A 19072-nucleotide genomic window follows, 5' to 3' on the forward strand; every position below is an offset into this window, starting at 1 on the left:
TACTGCTATCTTTGGAAGTCATTTTTTATTTATTTTTTTAAATTTTTTTTTTTTAACATTTATTTATTTTTGAGAGACAGAGAGAGACAGAGCGTGAGTGGGGGAGGGGCAGAGAGAGAGGGAGACACAGAATCTGAAGCAGGCTCCAGGCTCCAAGCTGCCAGCACAGAGCCCCCACATGGGACTCGAACTCGCAAACTGTGAGATCACGACCTGAGCCGAAGTCAGATGCTCCACCGACTGAGACACCCAGGCGCCCCTGGAAGTCATTTTTTAAAAATAAGGTTAAGGTATGGGGCGCCTGGGTGGCTCAGTCAGTTGGGAATCTGATTATTGATTTCAGCTCAAGTCATGATCTTGTGGTTCATGCGATCAAGCCCCACATTGGGCTCTATGCTGACAGCATGGAGCCTGCTTCAGATTCTCTCTCTCCCTCTCTCTCTCTGGCCCTCCCCAACTTGCACTTGCTCTCTAACTCTCTCAAAATAAATAAGCATGAAAAAATTTTTAAATAAAAACAAACTTAAGGTATAATTTTTATTTTCATTTTTATTTGTTTTTGAAAAAGAGAGAGGGAAGGTCAGAAAGAGGGAGACGATATCTGAAGCAGGCTCGGCGATGACGGCAGAGAGCCTGATGTGGGGCTTGAACATGCAAACTGTGAGATTATGACCTGTGCCAAAGTTGGATGCTTAACCAACTGAGCCACCCAGGCACCCTGGTTAAAGTATAATTTAATGTTTACCTTGGATGTTCTGTTTGACCTGGTTCTTGAGCTAACTTTTTCATATGTTATCTGCTAGTAACGAAAAATAAATCATTTAATAATATCTTTGTGAAATGGAAATCCTAACTAGCCTGTCTTAACACTAATGGATTGAAATGAAAGAATACTAGCTTCTTTTCTAGATGAATTCTAAACGTTCTTATGGTTAATCAGGATTCTATTTACATGTATTATTTTGTGTAAATATTTGGTTATATTGTTGAAAAATCTGTTTTTTGTTGAGCAAGACCATCATAATTGTTAGTATTTATTAAGTACCAATTACATACAAGAAACTAAAGGAGATAGGACAAGAGCCCTAATTTCAAAGGCTTATAATCAAATTGAATACTAGAGTACATATCAATATAATCTGTTGCATACTGAGTGGCAAATGTATACACTGTATACACAGGGGTGCTCCAAGTGTTAATGATGAATTGGTTATGAAAAATTTCGCAGTGGGCATAGGATGTGAGTCAGGCCTAAAATAAGAAGAGTTATGAAGCCATTCTAGTGTAAGGGCCAACAATGGATGCACCTTGTGTTTATGCAGTAACTTTTTTTTTTCTAATTAAAAAAAACATTTGTTTCTTTTAAGAAGCCTCCACTCCCAGTGCAGAGCCCAAAGCAGGGCTTGAACTCACAATCCTGAGATCAAGACCTAAGATGAGATCAAGAGTTGAAGAGTTGGGTGTTTAACTGACTGAGCCATCTAAGTGGCCCTGTAGTAACTTTTTAATACAAGAATTTAATTAAGGAGTTTATATTTAAGGGATTAGAGAGAAGATATTTACAAGTGATATATCTGGTAAGGATTAATATCCAAAATACATAGGAACTCACACAAATCAACACCAAAAAACCAAATAACCTGATTAAAAAATGACAAGCTAAAGAGTTTGTATTTGGGAAGTAGAATCTAGTTTTGAGCAGTGGGTAGTGAAAAATAAACAGGATTTTTAAAAATTTAATTGTTCAGTTAGTTTGGTTTCTTAAAAATGAGAGGTGCCATATAACAGTAGTATTAAATATTATTCATCTTTCATAATTATAGATTAGACCATGCTCATGTTCCGTGATAGATTAGAAAATTGATATCTTAAATGTAAGTTTTTTTCCATGTTTGTGGGAGGTAAAGTGATTCTTCTGGGGTACAAGCATGTGTTAAAAACATCCTTTTCCCAGCTGAACACGAATCTTTACTTTCTGCAGGTTTCTAACCTGGGAAGTGCTGTATGTTTTTCTAATACATGCATGCAAGTATACATGGTTACTGAGGGCTATATGTGATTACTCCACCTAATGTTTCATGAGTTTAAGTGCAATGGAGAAAGTTAATGACAAGCGTTACAAAAATAACCTCCATCTGTTAGAGTGAACACATATGAAAAATAAGAGCAGTAGACAAGGTGGTAGTACAGTTTTCCAAATCTTATAAATGAAGCTATTATAGTAGTAATAATTTATAAAAATGTGGGAGTTAGTCGAATGCTCAAAATTGCCTGGATAGGCTAAGACACATCTTTTTCCTGCCTTCAAAGAAATTTATAACATAAGGGAAGAAAGAATAGCTTGACAGTTTCTCATACATAGACACATGCTCGCACCAGTTAAGATAGGGCTATCTAAAACATCTTAAGTTTCATTTCCCTTCTCTTACTGATATTGTTGGAGGGACTTTTGGTAAACAACAAAGATAATTGGAAGATATTGGATACAATTGCAAGAAAGAGAAAAATGAGAGAAATATAAACTCAAAGTGTTGTTTAAGTAAGAAAGCCAGTAATTGCTGACCTCATTACCCTGATTTTGTCTTAAACAGAATGTACATTTTGAATGTGGATGTATTGTTTCCCAAATTCAGAGAAATGTATCTTATTGAGGATTAGCTTTGTAGAAGCCTAAAGTCATAATACACTTTTAGTAATACAAGGAAAACAGACAAAAAAGATGAACATAAACAGTTTATTTTAATTGTTTGAAGTAAATAGATTTTATCTTGGATAATATGCCCATTTGTACCGTCAGCTCACAGGTTTGTCCCTGTCCCTGTACTCAGAAATTAAAGATGTCCATGAGAAGCTTGCAGTATAGACATTTTGCTTTATTGTATATATGCAGTAACAACCAAGCAGTTGTCCTAATTCTCCTTTTCCTTAAAATTTCAAGGAAAATATTTAATGAAAGTAAAACATAAGCATGTGTTTTGTATGTGATTGGTGATAACAGAATTTTTTGTTGTTGTTGTTGTTAAAGATTACCTGTTTTATGAAAAATAGCATCAGAATTATCTCATTTTAAACTTTTGTCTTGGGCTTAGTCTTGAATTGTAACAAAGGAGAATTCTGATAGGGATTGATTCTACTTAAGATTTTTTTGTTTCTCAGCTTTATTTTTATTTTGGAGTTGTGCTTCATGACTCTGTCACTGTATACTCAGTCTGCAGTGAAAAGTAAACCAAGAGTTGAGTTTTACAAAGCTTTAGTCTAGAACTGCTTAGTACCACCAGGGTTTTGGAAAGTCTTTTACACAAGTAGTCTGTGTCAATCAATAACTTGTTTTGGGTTATGTTGTTGCCCTCAGTGCTTGATAAATGGTGGGGATGGAGGAGGGGGACGGTAAGTAGTTTCATTTCTGACAGGTTCTGTCCAAAGTTAAAGGAAGGGCTTTTAATTGTCTTCAGTTTATTTAACTAGGCTTAATCTATCTTTCTGTTACCCAGTGATGAAAAACGGAGTAAACAGCTTTCTTTTGGGTCATATGTACAGTACTAGAAGACAGCATTTTCTATTAACGACTTGTGTGTTCCCTTAGCTGCCATGGTCTGCAGCCTACTGAGCTTATGTTATCAGATAAATAACTAGTCCAGATGGCTAAACTGTTGGAGGATATAAAATCAAAACCCATTTCAGGAAGCTATCCACTTTGTTCATTTTTGGATAGGATCCATTCTAATTAGTGGTAACTTTCTGGATTTGTTTTAAAATTTAACTTATAAGTGTATATTTTCTTGATTTTTACCCAGGTTACAAAATACCCTCCTATGCTTGAGATCCAGAGACTACGTGTCCTACGAGAACGAATCAGTTGTTCATCTCCTGGAAATACATTAGAAACATAAATATGGTGCCAAAAGATTTCCTTACCTTTCTCTGACTACAGTTTATTTGGACATACTTTTGTATTGAAGAGAGGTACACAGACTGAGGCTACTTGTGCAGAGACTCTGTCGTGTAGGATCATGGACCATCCTAGTAGAGAGAAGGATGAAAGACAACGGACAACTAAACCCATGGCACAAAGGAGTGCACACTGTACCCGACCGTCTGGCTCCTCAACATCCTCTGGGGTTCTTATGGTGGGACCCAACTTCAGGGTTGGCAAGAAGATAGGGTGTGGGAACTTCGGAGAGCTCAGATTAGGTAAGAACTTGTTTATATCGGCCGCTTCCACAACCACCAACAGCTATAATTAGCTTTTGTGTGTTTCAAGACAAGAAGTTTATGATTTTATGAGAAATTCTCCTAAGGAGGACCTGTTCGTATAAGCAATAAAGAATTTGTGAAGGGGACTGGTCATTATCAGTTAGAGTTGTATCCAAGGTTCCCCTCTGTTTGTGTGTGATAGGTTCTTAAATTTACCACCAGTTCTGAGATTTTATGATGTAGGGAGATGTGCGTACAGATATCAGTAAAAATAAAAATTATGATTTAGTTGTTCTGAGAGGTAGAGTCCTAAATTCTGTTTAACAGATTTCCAGATCACCTAGATATTGTTGGTCCTTGGACCACACTCTGAGAAGGGAGTAAGGCCTTGCTTCAATTCAGACTGATAAGGGAAGAGTAGAGTAGATTCTTACTCAGTAACATGCGGACTCAGTCTGTAAGGACATACATCCTGTTGAGAGAGGCTTTCCAACTGATGCTGTGTTTGCATTTCTTCCTGGAAATCCTGACATCAGGATTGAGCTAGAACTCCAGGGAGAAATTATGCAATTTTATATCCCAACCGAGGAAATGGATTTTTAAATTTCAGGTGTGAATATGTGAGTGAGATAATGAAAAACAACAGAATAAAGCAGAAATTGAGAAGAAGATACAGTAGGTACATAGAAACTTTTCTGTGGCTCTCCCTGAGCAAAATTGGGAAGAGAAAATGAAAGATATAAATACATGAAGTTGGACATCAGTGTGGAGAATGTGAAGAGGTCCCCTTTTAGGCTAAAGTATTTGCTTTTTCTCCATAGCTGTTTTGGGTATGGATTAATATGAAGACCTGTTGTAAGGGACTGTAGCCCTTGGGGGAACAGAAGTTTGGGAGCATAAGATAATTATTGTTTGCTAACTCTAATACTAATCTGCAAAAGAAGAAGGAAAAATAATCTTGTGTATAATCCCCCATAGATTCAGGAAAGAGTCAGTACACTAGCCACAGATCACTGGGTGCAGAATTGAATTTAAGGATGCTGACAGTGAATTTATTTTTACCAGTGGAAGGCCAGCGGCCTGGAATTTTAAGACCTGACTAGTGTAATGGAAGGCTCTTTATATTTAGTGATGGTCGGGTTAGCAAAGCCAGCAGATGCTACTGAGAATAGGAGTAAGATGTGTAATTTCACACTGTTTGAGTTCCTAGCAACTACTGAGTTGTTTTAGAACCTAGTTTCTTGAATATTCATTTATGTAATGGATTGACTTTGCTCTAACATCACAGTAGTAAGCTGGAATTAAATAGATTGTGGCATGAACATCCACAGAATTACTGCTGAGAGGCAGTTTATGATGCATATAAATTCTTGCATTCTCAAAAGGTCACAAAATTGTTTTATTTCTCTAAAGGTGAAGAAAAACTGTAGTCAATGAAAACTAGAAATCTGTCTAATTACTTAAGTCTGGATTTGTATTGTACGATCTTTAAGTTTACATGGGTTTAGAAACACTTACTGAGTTAAAAGGATAAATTTGTAGCCCATGTGTATTTCAGAGTAGTAGAGTGTTCTGTTTTATTTCCTCCCATGAATTTAGGATAATTTTGGTAGTTCTCATTTTGGCTTGCCTTGTAGTCAGTGGAAAGGCTTTTCTTTCTTTTGAAGTGATTTTAGTCTTATGTGCTTACCAGGTTTTCATTAGCTCTGGGGCCATATTGTCAGGACATTGTATCTAGGAATATTTTAATCAACAGAAACGAGAAAAGGTACTTCCAGAATCGTTTGACATCTTCCTAACAACAGGATGGGTATGCTATATACTCCCTTCCATTGTGCTTTTGCTGTGACATTAGTAAGTAGGAGGTTGTGTGACCAACAGAAGATGTAAACTAGGAAATTCCAAACTCAAGGCAGGTGCAGATGGGCCTTCACCAAGGCTACCACCTACAAGGCCATGCTTTCTTCCTCCAAATTCATTTCTTTCTCTAGCCATACTGTCTCTCGGCCCCTCAAGCAGCCAAATGCATTTCTGCTTCAGAGCTTTTCACGTAGAGTTCCTTCTACTACAGAATTCTGCCCCCAAATTTTGCTTAGGTGGTTGCTTCTTATCCTTTAGGCTTCAACTTTTGTTACCTTCTCAGAGAAACCTTCAGTGATTTCTTCCCGGCCTCCATTTAAAATGGCATATTTCTCTCCTAGCCGTATTCTATCCTATCAAACTATTTTATTCATCACATGGATCACTACCTGATATGATTTATTTGTATTTGTTTACCTGTTAATTGTCTCTCCTTAGTTGAATATAAGCCCCTTGTAGGGTGGGGATTCTTTATGTATTACTGTTGTTAATTTGTGGGTTGGATAGATAGATAGCCAGATGAATAGGAAGAGAGGAAAAAACATGACCTCCTTCAGGCTCCTGGTATGTGGGGGTGATGGTAGGTAGTAGCCTTAGTGCCACTGGATTTAGGTACAACTCTGGATTCTAGATAGAGAAAAAAAATAATGTAATGATTAGTACATTTTTGTTCTCTGCAAATCTGTTTCCACCCATCATCCATTTAACAAACATTTCTTGAGTAATTATTGTCTTTCTAGACTTTGGGTAAGGTAGCATAACAAAATTAGTTTCTGTCCTTAAGAATCTCAGTTTCATAGGGTGCCTGGATGGCTCAGTTTGTTGAGCGTCTAACTCTTGATTTTGCCTGAGGTCATGATCTCAAGATTTGTGAGTTTGAGCCCAGCCTTGGGCTCTGCACTGACAGTGATTCTCTCTCTCCTCCTCTTTCTTTCTGCCCTTTCCCTTCCCTTTCTCTCTCTCTCTCTCTCTCTCAAAAATAAATAGGGGCACCTGGGTGGCTCAGTTGGTTAAGTGTCTGACTTCAGCTCAGGTCATGATCTCACGGTTCGTGGGTTCAAGCTCCACATCCAGCTCTGTGCAGACCACTCGGAGCCTGGAGCCTGCTTCGGATTCTGTGTCTCCCTCTCTGCCCCTCCCCTGCTCACGCTCTGTCTCTCTCTCTCTCTCAAAAATAAATAAACATTAAAAAAATAATAAAATAAATAAGCTTAAAAAACACTTTCAAAAAAATCTGTCTCACAGTTTAGCAGTAGAAATAAAAACAAATGTGAAGTGATAAGTATTTCAATAGATTGTATAAAAACTACATTGGCAGAGGTTAATAAAGGTTTCAGAGAGGAAGTATTATTTGATAGTAGGATAGGATTTCCGCTGGTGGGCACAAGGAAGCAGGGCTCTCCAATATTAGGAGCACAAAATATTATCAGAGCAGCAACTAATTGTACATGACTGAGTTATTGGATGTGAAGTAAAAGAGAAGTAATAGGTACCATTAGGTGGGTTGGGACCAGACTGTGAAGTGTTTGGATGGTATTAAAACATTTGGACTTTATCCTGTAGGCAGTGGAGTAGACTCACCAAGGACTTTACCACAGAAGAGTGACGGATCTGGTTTGTATTCTAGAAAGATAATTCAGGTAGTTTTAAGATTAGATCAGATAAGAAAGAGATTGACATCTTGTGGATTTTGCTCTGTTGTAGTACTTGTCACATTGTATTATCTTGCTGCATCTCTCTGCCTCCGGATGAGCTTGATGGTAGTACTTTGCTTCATTAATCTTTATATTCTTAGCTCCTTTTTACTGTTTATGGCATATAATGTGTACTTAAGAAATGTTTAATGGGTACTTAAGAAATGTTTGTTTGCCTTTAGAGTCTAAGTCAGAAATGGGTGGGACTGCTTTAGCTCTTAGCTCTGCAACTGACAGTGAGATTGAGAGGAAGGGATGAATGAGGGAGAAATTTCAGAAGTAGGCTGTAGGCCAGATTTGACCAACCAATTATTTGAGGGGAAGGTTTCCAATACCACTGAGTTTGCTAGCTTGGAGAGACCAAGTAAATGTGAAAGCTGTGAGAAAGCTGTGATCTCACAAGCTGTGAGATCATGACCTGAACCAAAGTCGGACACTCAACCAACTGAGCCCCCAGGCGCCCCAAAAAAAATTTTTAAAGGAAAATTTTTAAAGAGAAAATAACATGTCTCTTGCCAAAGTTTTCTAATTTTTCTTGACACGTTTCTCAAAGATAGCCTCTAATTTCATTTAATTAATTTAATTTTTTAGAATTTAAAAATGTATATCGGGACATATTTTAGAAATGCAGTCAAGAGGTGCCTGGGGTGGCTCAGTCGTTGAAGCATCCGACTTCAGCTCAGGTCATGATCTCAGGGTTCGTGGGTTCAAGCCCCACGTCTGGCTCTTTGCTGATGGCTTGGAGCCTGGGACCTGCCTCGGATTATGTGTCTCCCACCCTCTCTGCCCCTCCCCCGCTTGCACTCTGTCTCTCAAAAATAAACATTAAAAAAAAATTTTTTTTAAAAAGGAAATGCAGTCAAACTACTATAAACCTGCTTTTATCACTTAATATAGCAGGAACTTCTAATTTAAAAAATAGATCATTTTTTAATGTCTGTAGTTAATTCAGTAATTATTTAGTCAATATATATATGTATAAATTGTGTTTTTTCATATTATAAATAATACTATACTGAACATCCTTGTAGATGCTTGTAGTACATCCCATCTTCATAGTACAAACTTGGCTGATTATTTTCTTAGGATAAATCCTGGAAATGTACACTCTGAGTCAAGGGATATACATACTTGCAATTTTATTACATATTATAAATTTGCCTCCTAGAAAGGTGGTTTCTCTTTACTTTCTGCCTCTCTGTGCATGTGTGTGCTTAAATGGTTCTTTCTCTACCCCTTCAAAAACCTTGAACTAAATTATTGAAAATATTTTCATCTATGGTAGTCTGATAAGGGAAAATGGTATCTTGTTAAATGTGTATAGGCTCATGGGTAAAATTAAATATCTTTTTTAAGTAAGCTCCATCCCTAACATGGGACTCCAACTCACAACCCCAAGATCAACTGTTGCATCCTCTACCAACTGAGCCAGCCACATGCCCCAAGTTAAACATCTTCACACGTTGATTTATATTTCTTTTTTTAAGAGTTACTTCTTCGTGGCCTTTGTCTGCTTCTCAATGGAAAGATTTCTATGGAGTCTTATATGTGTACATTGATTGCCTTAGTAGATAAGGGAATTTTGAAGATTCAAGAAAGGAAGATTGATGAAGAATGATTGTGAATAAAAGCTAGGAGGACATGATGGAGTAGACACAGATCTGCAAGTTGTTTTTTTATTAAATGAGAAACATGGAGGCTAATTTGAGGACTTTTTTTTTTTTTTTAAAGTTTTGAGTATTCTGCTGAACCTGGTCTGGAAAGAATCATGTAAACATTAAGATTTAAATGATTCTGTTCCTCCAGAATTAAGAAAGTGTTGTCTACATTTAATGTAGTCTAGTAATAATGGCTTGTTTTTCTTTAGTTGCAAGAATAAGGAGATGATATTTCTTTTACATTCTAATGGGTATGTACTTATATTTATGGCAGACCCCTGAGACTCTACAATCTTGCATATAATTTTAATAATCTTCATATTACCCTTGTGAAGTAGAACATTGTTAGAAAATCGTTTTACTTGCAAATAAAAAAATGGAAGCATAAAGAATTGATTTTTTTTGCTCTTTTTCGTCTTTGTTATCTGATGAAATCGCTAAAGTGTGTTAGCACAGAAGGTAAATTGGCTAAGGGTAGCAGCTTATCCTTTGACACACTCCTCCCTGACTTCTAAAATAAGATACTTACTTCTGTGTCTCAAGTAGGGTGTACATGAAAACTTCTCTGCATATTGTTGTTTTCTTACCTATCACTAATGAACTTAAATTGGAATTTGTAATTTCAGCTTTTACCAGCGAGTTCTGTGTTTGGCAGTTGTGATCATTAACAGTTTACAGATTCTAAAGCACTTGGTTTCATATTGTGTCCCACAAAGTCTCAGAGCCTTTATTTTGCACTGTGAGGAAATGAGAAAGGAAGAGTGAGGAGACAGGATTCTGTCACCTATATATTAAGTTTTCAGTAAGATTTTATTTGAAAGATACTATTCTCCATTAAAATTTTTTGAATATCATTCATCTGAAAGAATATAGGCTTAAGATAAAATTTAAGTGTTTATTCTCTAGATGAAAGTGAAGGCTTTGTAAAATCAAATGTTACTTTTTTATTCATAGTTTCTAGTAAATCTTATCATTTGAACAAAGAGAACAAAGTCTGTATCAGCCAAAAACCATGCCAAGCAATGAAACATTAACACTGATTATAAGGTGCTTTTACAACATTGTTAAGGTTTTCCTGTATATTTGCAAATTTATAGGGTCTTTGGATGGAACAAACTAAAACAAGTTTAGAAGTCGTGTCATTACTTTCTTTCTTAAAAGTAAGAGTCCTGAAGTCATATTGCCTTTCCAGGTTTTATTTTTTTCCTCTATAAGATGAGAGTAGAAATAATACCTAATTTAACAGATGTGAAGATAAAATCCAGGTAACGCATATAATCATTTAAGACAGTGGTTGGTACATAGTGAGCATTTAATTTGTACACATAATACAGATATTCTTGATTTAAAAAAATTTTTTTTACGTTAATTTGAGAGAGACAGAACGCAAGTGGGGGAGGGGCAGGGAGAGAATCCCAAGCAGGCTCCCTCTGTCAGTGCACAGAGCCCAACGCAGGGGTTGAACTCACGAAACTGCGAGACCATGACCTGAGCTGAAAATGAGTAGGATGCTTAACTGACTGAGCCACCCGGGTGCCCTATAATACACATATTGTTTAAACTTTTGTTTTAATTTTTCCCAACTTTGTATGAAGAAGATTTTCAAAATTTTACTAAAAAGTAAAAAAAACCAGGATGGTGATTATCCATAATATACTATTACCTCAATTTACCAGTTAATGTTTTTTCCAGATGCTTTATATCTTTGGGATATGTTTGTGAACATTGGTGTGAGAGTGTGTGTGTGTGAGAGAGAGTGTGTGTGTGAGAGAGAGTGTGTGTTTGAATCATTTAAAAGTAAGTTGTAAAACTGACAAAATACTTCGCTAAGGGATGTTTATGTTCCCACTTAACAGTTGTGTAATAGATTATATTCTTTGTTTTGCTTCTACAGTATGTTGTGGAGGGACTTAATTTAAAATTACGATTCCAGGGGTGCCTGGGTGGCTCAGTCGGTTAAGTGTCTGGCTCTTCGTTTTGTCTCAGGTCGTGATCTCTAGGTTGGTGAGTTCGAGCCCTGAGTAGGACTTCTGCTGAAGGTGTGGAGCCAACATGGGATTCTCTCTCTCTCCTTCTCTCTGCCCCTCCTCCACTCTTTCTCTCTCAAAAATAAATAAATATTTAAAAACATTAAAATTCTGAATGCAGAAATAATGTGTTTTAACTTCCTTGAAAAATCACAAATAAGTATAAAATTCTTGTTCCTAGTAGTATCATAGCTTTAATTTCTTTTAGAATTACATCCTGTTGGTTTTAACTCCAGGAGTTTGTTAAAGCACTTTAACAGAGCTTAAGGAAGAATTTTTTTTTTTTTTTTTTTCTCAGCACAGTCTATCAAAAACTGGTAGGAATCAACCACTTTATTTATTTTTTTAAGCTTTATTTATTTTTATTTTTTCATTTTTTTAAGTTTGTATTTAAATTTAGTTAACATATAGTTGTAGTATTGGTTTCCTGAGTAGAATTTAATGATTCATTGCATATATTATACCCAGTGCTCATCAAGCAAGTGCCCTCCTTAGTACCCATCACCCATTTAGCCCTTTAACCACATTCGCTGACACAGTCCGTATCACATTAATATGGTAATTTTAGAGTGTCACAGATAAGATTCTTGCAGGATTATGCATTGGTATCTTGGCTAGTTTATCAGGAGAATTTAATGGTGAAATTGCCAGGATTGCTAAAAGCCATCTGGAATTGTGTGAGTAGTACTATGAAGCAAAGATGATTTGGGATTTATTATGAGGAGAGTTTAGAATCCATATTTACATGATGTCATCATGCATCCTAAGGAGAAAACTGCCTGAACTTGTACTTTTCCAAAAAGTCTAGGTTAATCCAGTTTTTTCCTGAGTTGGGGTTACTAGGGCAAGAGAATGCTTATAGATACTTACTTACTTACTTACTTATTTATTTAGTGTTTTATTTATTTTTGAGAGAGTACAAGCAGGGGAGGGGCAGAGAGAGAGGGACAGGATCTGAAGTGGACTCTGAAGTAGACTCTGTGCTGATGGCAGTGAGCCTGATGTGGGGCTTGAACTCATGAACTGTGAGATGATGACCTGAGCTGAAGTCAGATGCTCAACCTGACTGAGCTGCACAGGTGCCCCTAGATAATCTATTTTTTATAATTTAATTTTTTATTTTAACTTTATTTTTTAAGTAATCTCTATACCCAGTGTGGGGCTTGAACTCACAACTCTGAGGTCAAGAGTCGCATGCTTTACTGACAGTCAGCCAACACCCTTTTATAATTTAATTTTTTTAATGTTTGTCTGTTTTTGAGATAGTGTGAGAGAGGGGTAGAGATAGAGGGGGACAGAGGATCTGATGTGGGTCTTGAACTCACCAACTGTGAGATCATGTCCGGAGCTGAAGTCAGATGCTTAAATGACTGAACCACCCAGGTGCCCTATAATAATTTTAATGAAAATAACCATATGGCATAGGTATTAAAGTCCTGATCTCTACAGACAAGCATTTCCACTCTTTTAACCATGTCCTCTAGATGCTTCCTTTTTTTAAGTGTTATTGAATATGGTTTTTCATTTTTCTTGTGTACACCATCCCAGTCACTCCCCCATGTTCTCCCTGTATACTTACATCATATACTTTGTTAAACCATTTTTCTACACAGTTACTTCTTGGCCTCTTGGCTAAGATCAAGTATAGTATCTGTTCTTATTAGTTTAATATCTGGTATGTCCTGTATCCGAGGACAGTAAGTTAAATGTTTTTTAGAGCAGGGAGATGGAATAGGTGCTTGCCCCATTCACTCTGTGCATCAACGTGGTATTACAGTACCTCCAAGAATGGTGCACCCCCTCTGGGGCTAAAGCACACACACACACACCGGGTTTTTTTACATTTATAGTTGTATGGTTGTGAATATATTGTTCACAACTGAGCTATGAGAGCACTTTAATGTACATCCCCATGCCCCTTCGGTCAGAATTAAAAATTACTGATACTTAGGGTGCCTGGGTGGCTCAGTCTTTTCTAATTAAAAGACATAATATCCTTCTGGGAATGGATCATGAGAGAAGAGGTCCAAATTGTTATTAAACAAAAGCATCTATGTTTAACCTGAAAACAAAGTTAAAACAATTCTGTTTACAGTACTATCAAAATAGAATAAATTTAACAAAATGAGTGTAAAATTTATACTCTGAAAACTATAAAATGTTAAAAGAAATTAAAGACCTAAATACATGGAAAGACCTTCATATTTAGGGATCAAACTTAATATTGTTAAGATGGTAGTACTCCCCAAACTGATCTACAGATTTAACACAATCCCTGTCAGAATTCTAGCTGGGCTTCTTTGTAGAAATTGACAGGCTGATTGTAAAATTCATATGTAGTTGCAAGGTGCCCAGAAGAGCCAAAACAGTATTGAAAAACAAGAATAAAGTTGAATGACTCACACTTTTTTATTTCAAAACTTATTACAAAGCAACAGTGATCTAATGCCAGTGGTACTGGCATTATAATAGACATAATAGATTGAGAATCATCTGTGATCCATTGCTTTTTGACCAGTATGCCAAGACCATTCAATGGAGAACTATATTTTTTCAATAAATGCTCTTAGGACAACTGGATACTCACATACAAAGGATTTGATTTGAACCTGGACCTCATACCATATTCAAAAATTAATCCAAAGTGGATCAAAGAACTAAATGTAAGAGCCCAAACTATAAATCTCTTAGACGATAAGTCTAAATCTTCACACCCTCAGATTTGACAGTGGATTCCTAGTTAAGAACAAAAGCACAAACAACAAAAGAACAAATATTAATAACATATTAGACTGTTTCAGCTGATGATCAAATTCAAATAATTGACAATCCATGGTTTTAGTTTTTCTAGAATCACTTGCTTCTAGAATCACTTTGAACTCTTTTCATAGTTGTATTTTTTCACTTTCAATCCTTTTACTGTTGAAAGGACCAAGTAGACTTTTCTTCCTGAGTGGCTTGAATGTCTGACTGGTATAGCCTTCTCCTTGTCCATGGATCTCCATTTGGTCTTCTGATTTGCCACATTTATATTGCAGAAGTCTTCAAATACCAAGTCATCTGCCTGTTCTGAAAAAGTACTTCACATCTATTAGAGATTCATAATGAAATTTTTTTTAATAAAAAAGTTTTTTTAATGTTTATTTTTGAGAGAGAGACAGAGCATGAGTGGGGGAGGGGCAGCGAGAGAGACAGACAGACACATGATCTGAAGCAGGCTCCAGGCACTGAGGTTTCAGCACAGATCCTGACCCAGGGCTCGAACTCACGAACCATGAGATCATGACATGAGCTGAAGTCGGATGCTTAACTGACTGAGCCACCCAGGCGCCTCTTTAATGAAATATTTTTTAGTAAAATATAATACCTGGGATTTGCTTCAAAATAATTTAGTTATTGAAATTGGGTGAGGTTACATGGGGTAATCATTATAAAACTTTAAAACTTTACATAATAATTAAATTCAAAAAATAAAGTACTTTAGTATTTTTCTGCTGCAGAATATCATGCTTTCTGGAGTGATTCATTCCAATTTTTTTTTCTCACCACTCTGATATAGAAAGTTTTACTCATTTGCTTAGTAAAGCAGAGGCCTCTGTAAGTACTTCATAGGCTCCCCTTCTTGAAACGGGATATATGGGTCTTTCTTTGATCCCATTTATAAATACCGTCCCACCCTTTTATCTCACCCTACTAAGCCTTATTCCAGACTTTGAGCCATTAGAGAACCCCTCATTTTTCTTACTATCAAAAGTCAATGAAGTTAGGCCAATCACTGACTCAAATTGAGATCATTGAAACTGCTTTCCAGAAGGTTTTGATTAAAAATTTTTTTCATGTGCATGTTTTTTTAAAGTTTTTACTTAAATTCCAGTTTGTTAGCATACAGTACATTATTAGTTTCAGGTTACAATATAGTGATTTAAACACTTCCATATGCTCATCACAGCAAGTGCTCTCCTTAATCCTCATCACCTATTTTACCCATCCCTACCCACCCACCTCCCCTCTGGTAACCAACAATTTGTTCTCTAGTTAAGAGTCTTTCAAAAAAAAAAGTGAGGGGGGGACACTTGGGTGGCTCTGTCAGTTGAGTGTCCAACTCTTGATTTCGGCTTAGGTCATGATCTCAGGGTCATGGGATTGAGCCCTGTGTCAAGCCTCTATTCCACAGTGGGTGTGGAGCTTGCTTGAAATTCTCATTCCTTTTCTTTCTCTCCCCCTCTTGTCCTCTTCCCCAGTCATGCTCACTCTCTCTCACTGTCTCTCTAAAATTAACAAAAAAAGTTTGATTCTTGGTTTGCCTCCCTCTTTTTTACCCCATTTGTTCATTTGTTTCTTAAATCCTACATATGAATGAAGTAATATGGTACTTGTCTTTCTCTGACTGATTTATTTCACTTAGCATAATACTCTCTAGCTCCATCTGTGTCATTGCAAATGACAAGATTTCATTCTTTTTTAATGGCTGAGTAATAATCCATTGTGTGTGTGTGCGAATGTGTGTGCACAGACACATACCACATCTTTATCCATTCATCAGTCAGTGGACACTTGGGCTGTTTCCATAATTTGGCTGTGGTAGATAATGCTGCTGTAAACATCAGGGTACATATATCTCTTTGAATTAGTATTTTTGTATTGTTTGGATTAAGAACCTAGTAGTGCAATTGCTGGATTGTAAGGTAGTTCTATTTTTAACTTTTTTTTTTTTTTTTTTTTTTGAGAGAGAGAGAGAGAGAGAGTGTGCATGGGAGCACAGGACAGGCAGAAGGAGAGAGAGAATCTTACCAGGCTCCATACTGAGTGTGGTGTGGAGCCCAATATGGGTCCTACAATTGTGAGATCATGACCTGAACTGAAATCAAGAGTCAGATGCTTAACTCGCTAAGCCATCCAGGCGCCCCTGTTTTTAACTTTTTGAGGAACCTCCATACTGTTCTCCAGAGTGGCTGCACCAGTTTGCATTCCCACCAACAGTGCAAGAGGGTTCCCCTTTCTCCCTATCCTCACCCGCACTGGTTGTTTCTTGTATTGTTGAGTTTAGCCATTCTGACAGGTGTGAGGTACCACCTCATTGGAGTTTTGATTTGCATTTACCTGATGGTGTGCAATGTTGAGCATGTATGTCTTTGTATTGTTGAGTTTAGCCATTCTGACAGGTGTGAGGTACCACCTCATTGGAGTTTTGATTTGCATTTACCTGATGGTGTGCAATGTTGAGCATGTATGTCTTCTTTTTTTTTTTTTTAATTTTTTTTTTTAACGTTTATTTATTTTTGAGACAGAAAGAGACAGAGCATGAACAGGGGAGGGGCAGAGAGAGAGGGAGGCACAGAATCTGAAACAGCCTCCAGGCTCTGAGCAGTCAGCACAGAGCCTGACGTGGGGCTCGAACTCAAGGACTGCGAGATCATGACCTGAGCCAAAGTCGGACGCTTAACCGACCGAGCCACCCAGGCGCCCCGAGCATGTATGTCTTCTTTGGGAAAATGTCTATTCGTATCTTCTGCCCATTTCTTTTTCTTTTTTTTTTTTTTAAGTCTATTTATTAGAGAACCTCCGAGAGTAAGCACAAGCAGGGGAGGGTCACAGATGGAGAGGAGAGAGAAAGAGAGATAGAATCCCCAGCAGGCACCACACTGTCTGGGAAAAGCCCAACATGGGACTCGAACTCACGAACTGTGAGATCATGGCCTGAGTTGAGATCAAGAATCAGATGCTTAACCACTTGAGCCACCCAGGGACCCCATCTTCTGCACATTTCTTAACTGAGTTTTTGTTTTTTTGGGGTGTTGAGTTTGATAAGTTCTTTATAGATTTTGGATATTAAACCTTTATCAGATAAGTCATTTGCAGATATCTTCTCCCGTCCCATAGGTTGCCTTTTAGTTTTATTGATTGTTTCCTTCACTCTGCAGAAGCATTTTATTTTGATGAAGGTCCCAGTAGTTTGTTCTTGCCTCCCAAGACACATCTAGAAAGAATTTGCTATGACCCATGTCAAAGAGGTTACTGCCTATATGTTCTCCTCTAGGATTTTTATGGTTACAAGTCTCACATTTAGGTCTTTCATCCATTTTGAATTTATTTATGTGTATGGTATAAGAAAGTGGTCCAGGGGTGCCTGGGTGGCTCAGTTGGTTGGACGTCCGACTTCGGCTCAGGTCATGATCTCACAGGTTCGTGAGTTTGAGTCCCATGTAGGGCTCTGTGCTGGCAGCTCAGAGCCTGGAGCCTGCTTCTGTTTCTGTGTCTCCTGCTCTCTCTGCCCCTCCCCCACTCATGCTCTGTCTCTCTCACTCTCAAATATGAATAAATGTTAAAAAAATTTTTTTTAAGTAATAAAAAAGAAAAGAAAGTGGTCCAATTTCATTCTTCTGCATATAGCTGTCCAGTTTTCCCAGCACCATTTGTTGAAGAGACTGTTTTTTTCCCATTGGGTATTCTTTCCAGCTTTGTTGAAGATTAATTGACCAGATAGTTGTGTCCCCTTTTTGGGTTTTCTGTTCTGTTTCTTTGATCTCTGTGTCTATTTTTGTGCTAGTAACATACTGTTTGATAACTATAGCTTTGTAATGTAACTTGAAATCCAGAATTGTGATGCTTCTTTGCTTTTCTTTTTCAAAGTCGTTTCGGCTATTTGGGATCTCTTGTGGTTCCACACAAATTTTGTGATTGATTGTTCTAGTTCTCCAAAAAATGCTCCAAAAAAAAATGATAGGGATTGCATTAAATGTGTAGATTGCTTTGGGGAGTATAGACACTTTAACAGTATTTGTTCTTCCAGTTCATGAGCATGGAATGTCTTTCCAATTCTTTGTGTCATCAATTTTTTTCGTAAGTGTTTTACCCTTTTCAGAATACAAGTCTTTTACCTCTTTGGTTAGGTTTCTCCCATGGTATCTTATTACCGTTTTGGGTTGAGTTCACTCCACCAATTAAGCCACCCAGGTACGCCCAGGTTTTTATTAGTGGCTTTTGTTTTTTGACCATGACACACTAAAACAAATACGCTATGATCCACTGCATACACAATTTAATATGTGTATATATCTGAAGCAGACATTTAATGAAATAATAACCATGCTAAGAGTGGTATACTGTATTTTTTATTTTACACTATTTTTTTTTTAAAACATGTTGGTCAGGACCCCTTGTATTTATTTATTTCACACTTCACTAGTGGATCACGTCCTGCACTTGAGAAAACATTTTAACAAACATTGCCTAAAATAGACATGTTTATAAATAAATAAATAAGACCTGTTTTTGCATATTAACAGTAAACATGTTCTATAACATTACCGGTGTTGTTGAGCAAGATTTAATTTTTTAATAATATACTACTAATATTGATAAGTAATCCCTTCAAGAAACATAGCACAAGGAGAAATTAGTCTTGTTGTTAACTGCTAACCATTTGGGAAACATTTCTGCACAGTGTATGAGTTCACTAGTAGAATTAAGTAAAAATGAAAAAGATTTGTGGCTCTTTTCTTTAAAGCTATAGTTCTATTTGTTATCTTCTTACCCCTAATCATAATACCTACTTAAAAAGATGTTCTCTGGGTAGTAGAGGCGCTAGGCCAGCCTGCCCTCTTTGCCCTGAATAGACATGGTAACCAATGAAAGTTAC

The 19072-nt window shown here is 37.0% G+C and overlaps 1 protein-coding gene and 1 non-coding gene across 13 annotated transcripts in view; both read left to right on the plus strand.

The window, feature by feature from the left end:
• CSNK1G1 (casein kinase 1 gamma 1) overlaps window positions 1–19072 on the plus strand; it is a 174780-nt gene that overhangs the window by 64954 nt on the left and 90754 nt on the right. For all 12 annotated transcript variants that reach the window (XR_008417065.1, XM_053888967.1, XM_053888968.1 and 9 more), the window contains exon 2: window positions 3795–4191. Coding sequence is in view for 11 of the 12 variants with exons in the window: in XM_053888967.1 (XP_053744942.1) it covers window positions 4011–4191 (181 nt within the window). In the remaining variant the exon portion in view is untranslated. The remainder of the gene's footprint in view (window positions 1–3794; window positions 4192–19072) is intronic.
• LOC128773265 (U2 spliceosomal RNA) lies at window positions 13046–13235 on the plus strand. Its single transcript, XR_008417542.1, has one exon. It is a non-coding gene; the product is annotated as a U2 spliceosomal RNA (small nuclear RNA).

The sequence above is a fragment of the Panthera pardus genome, unplaced genomic scaffold (genome assembly GCF_024362965.1).
Source record: "Panthera pardus isolate Hobbes unplaced genomic scaffold, ASM2436296v1 HiC_scaffold_24, whole genome shotgun sequence".
Classification (NCBI taxonomy): Eukaryota; Metazoa; Chordata; class Mammalia; order Carnivora; family Felidae; genus Panthera; species Panthera pardus.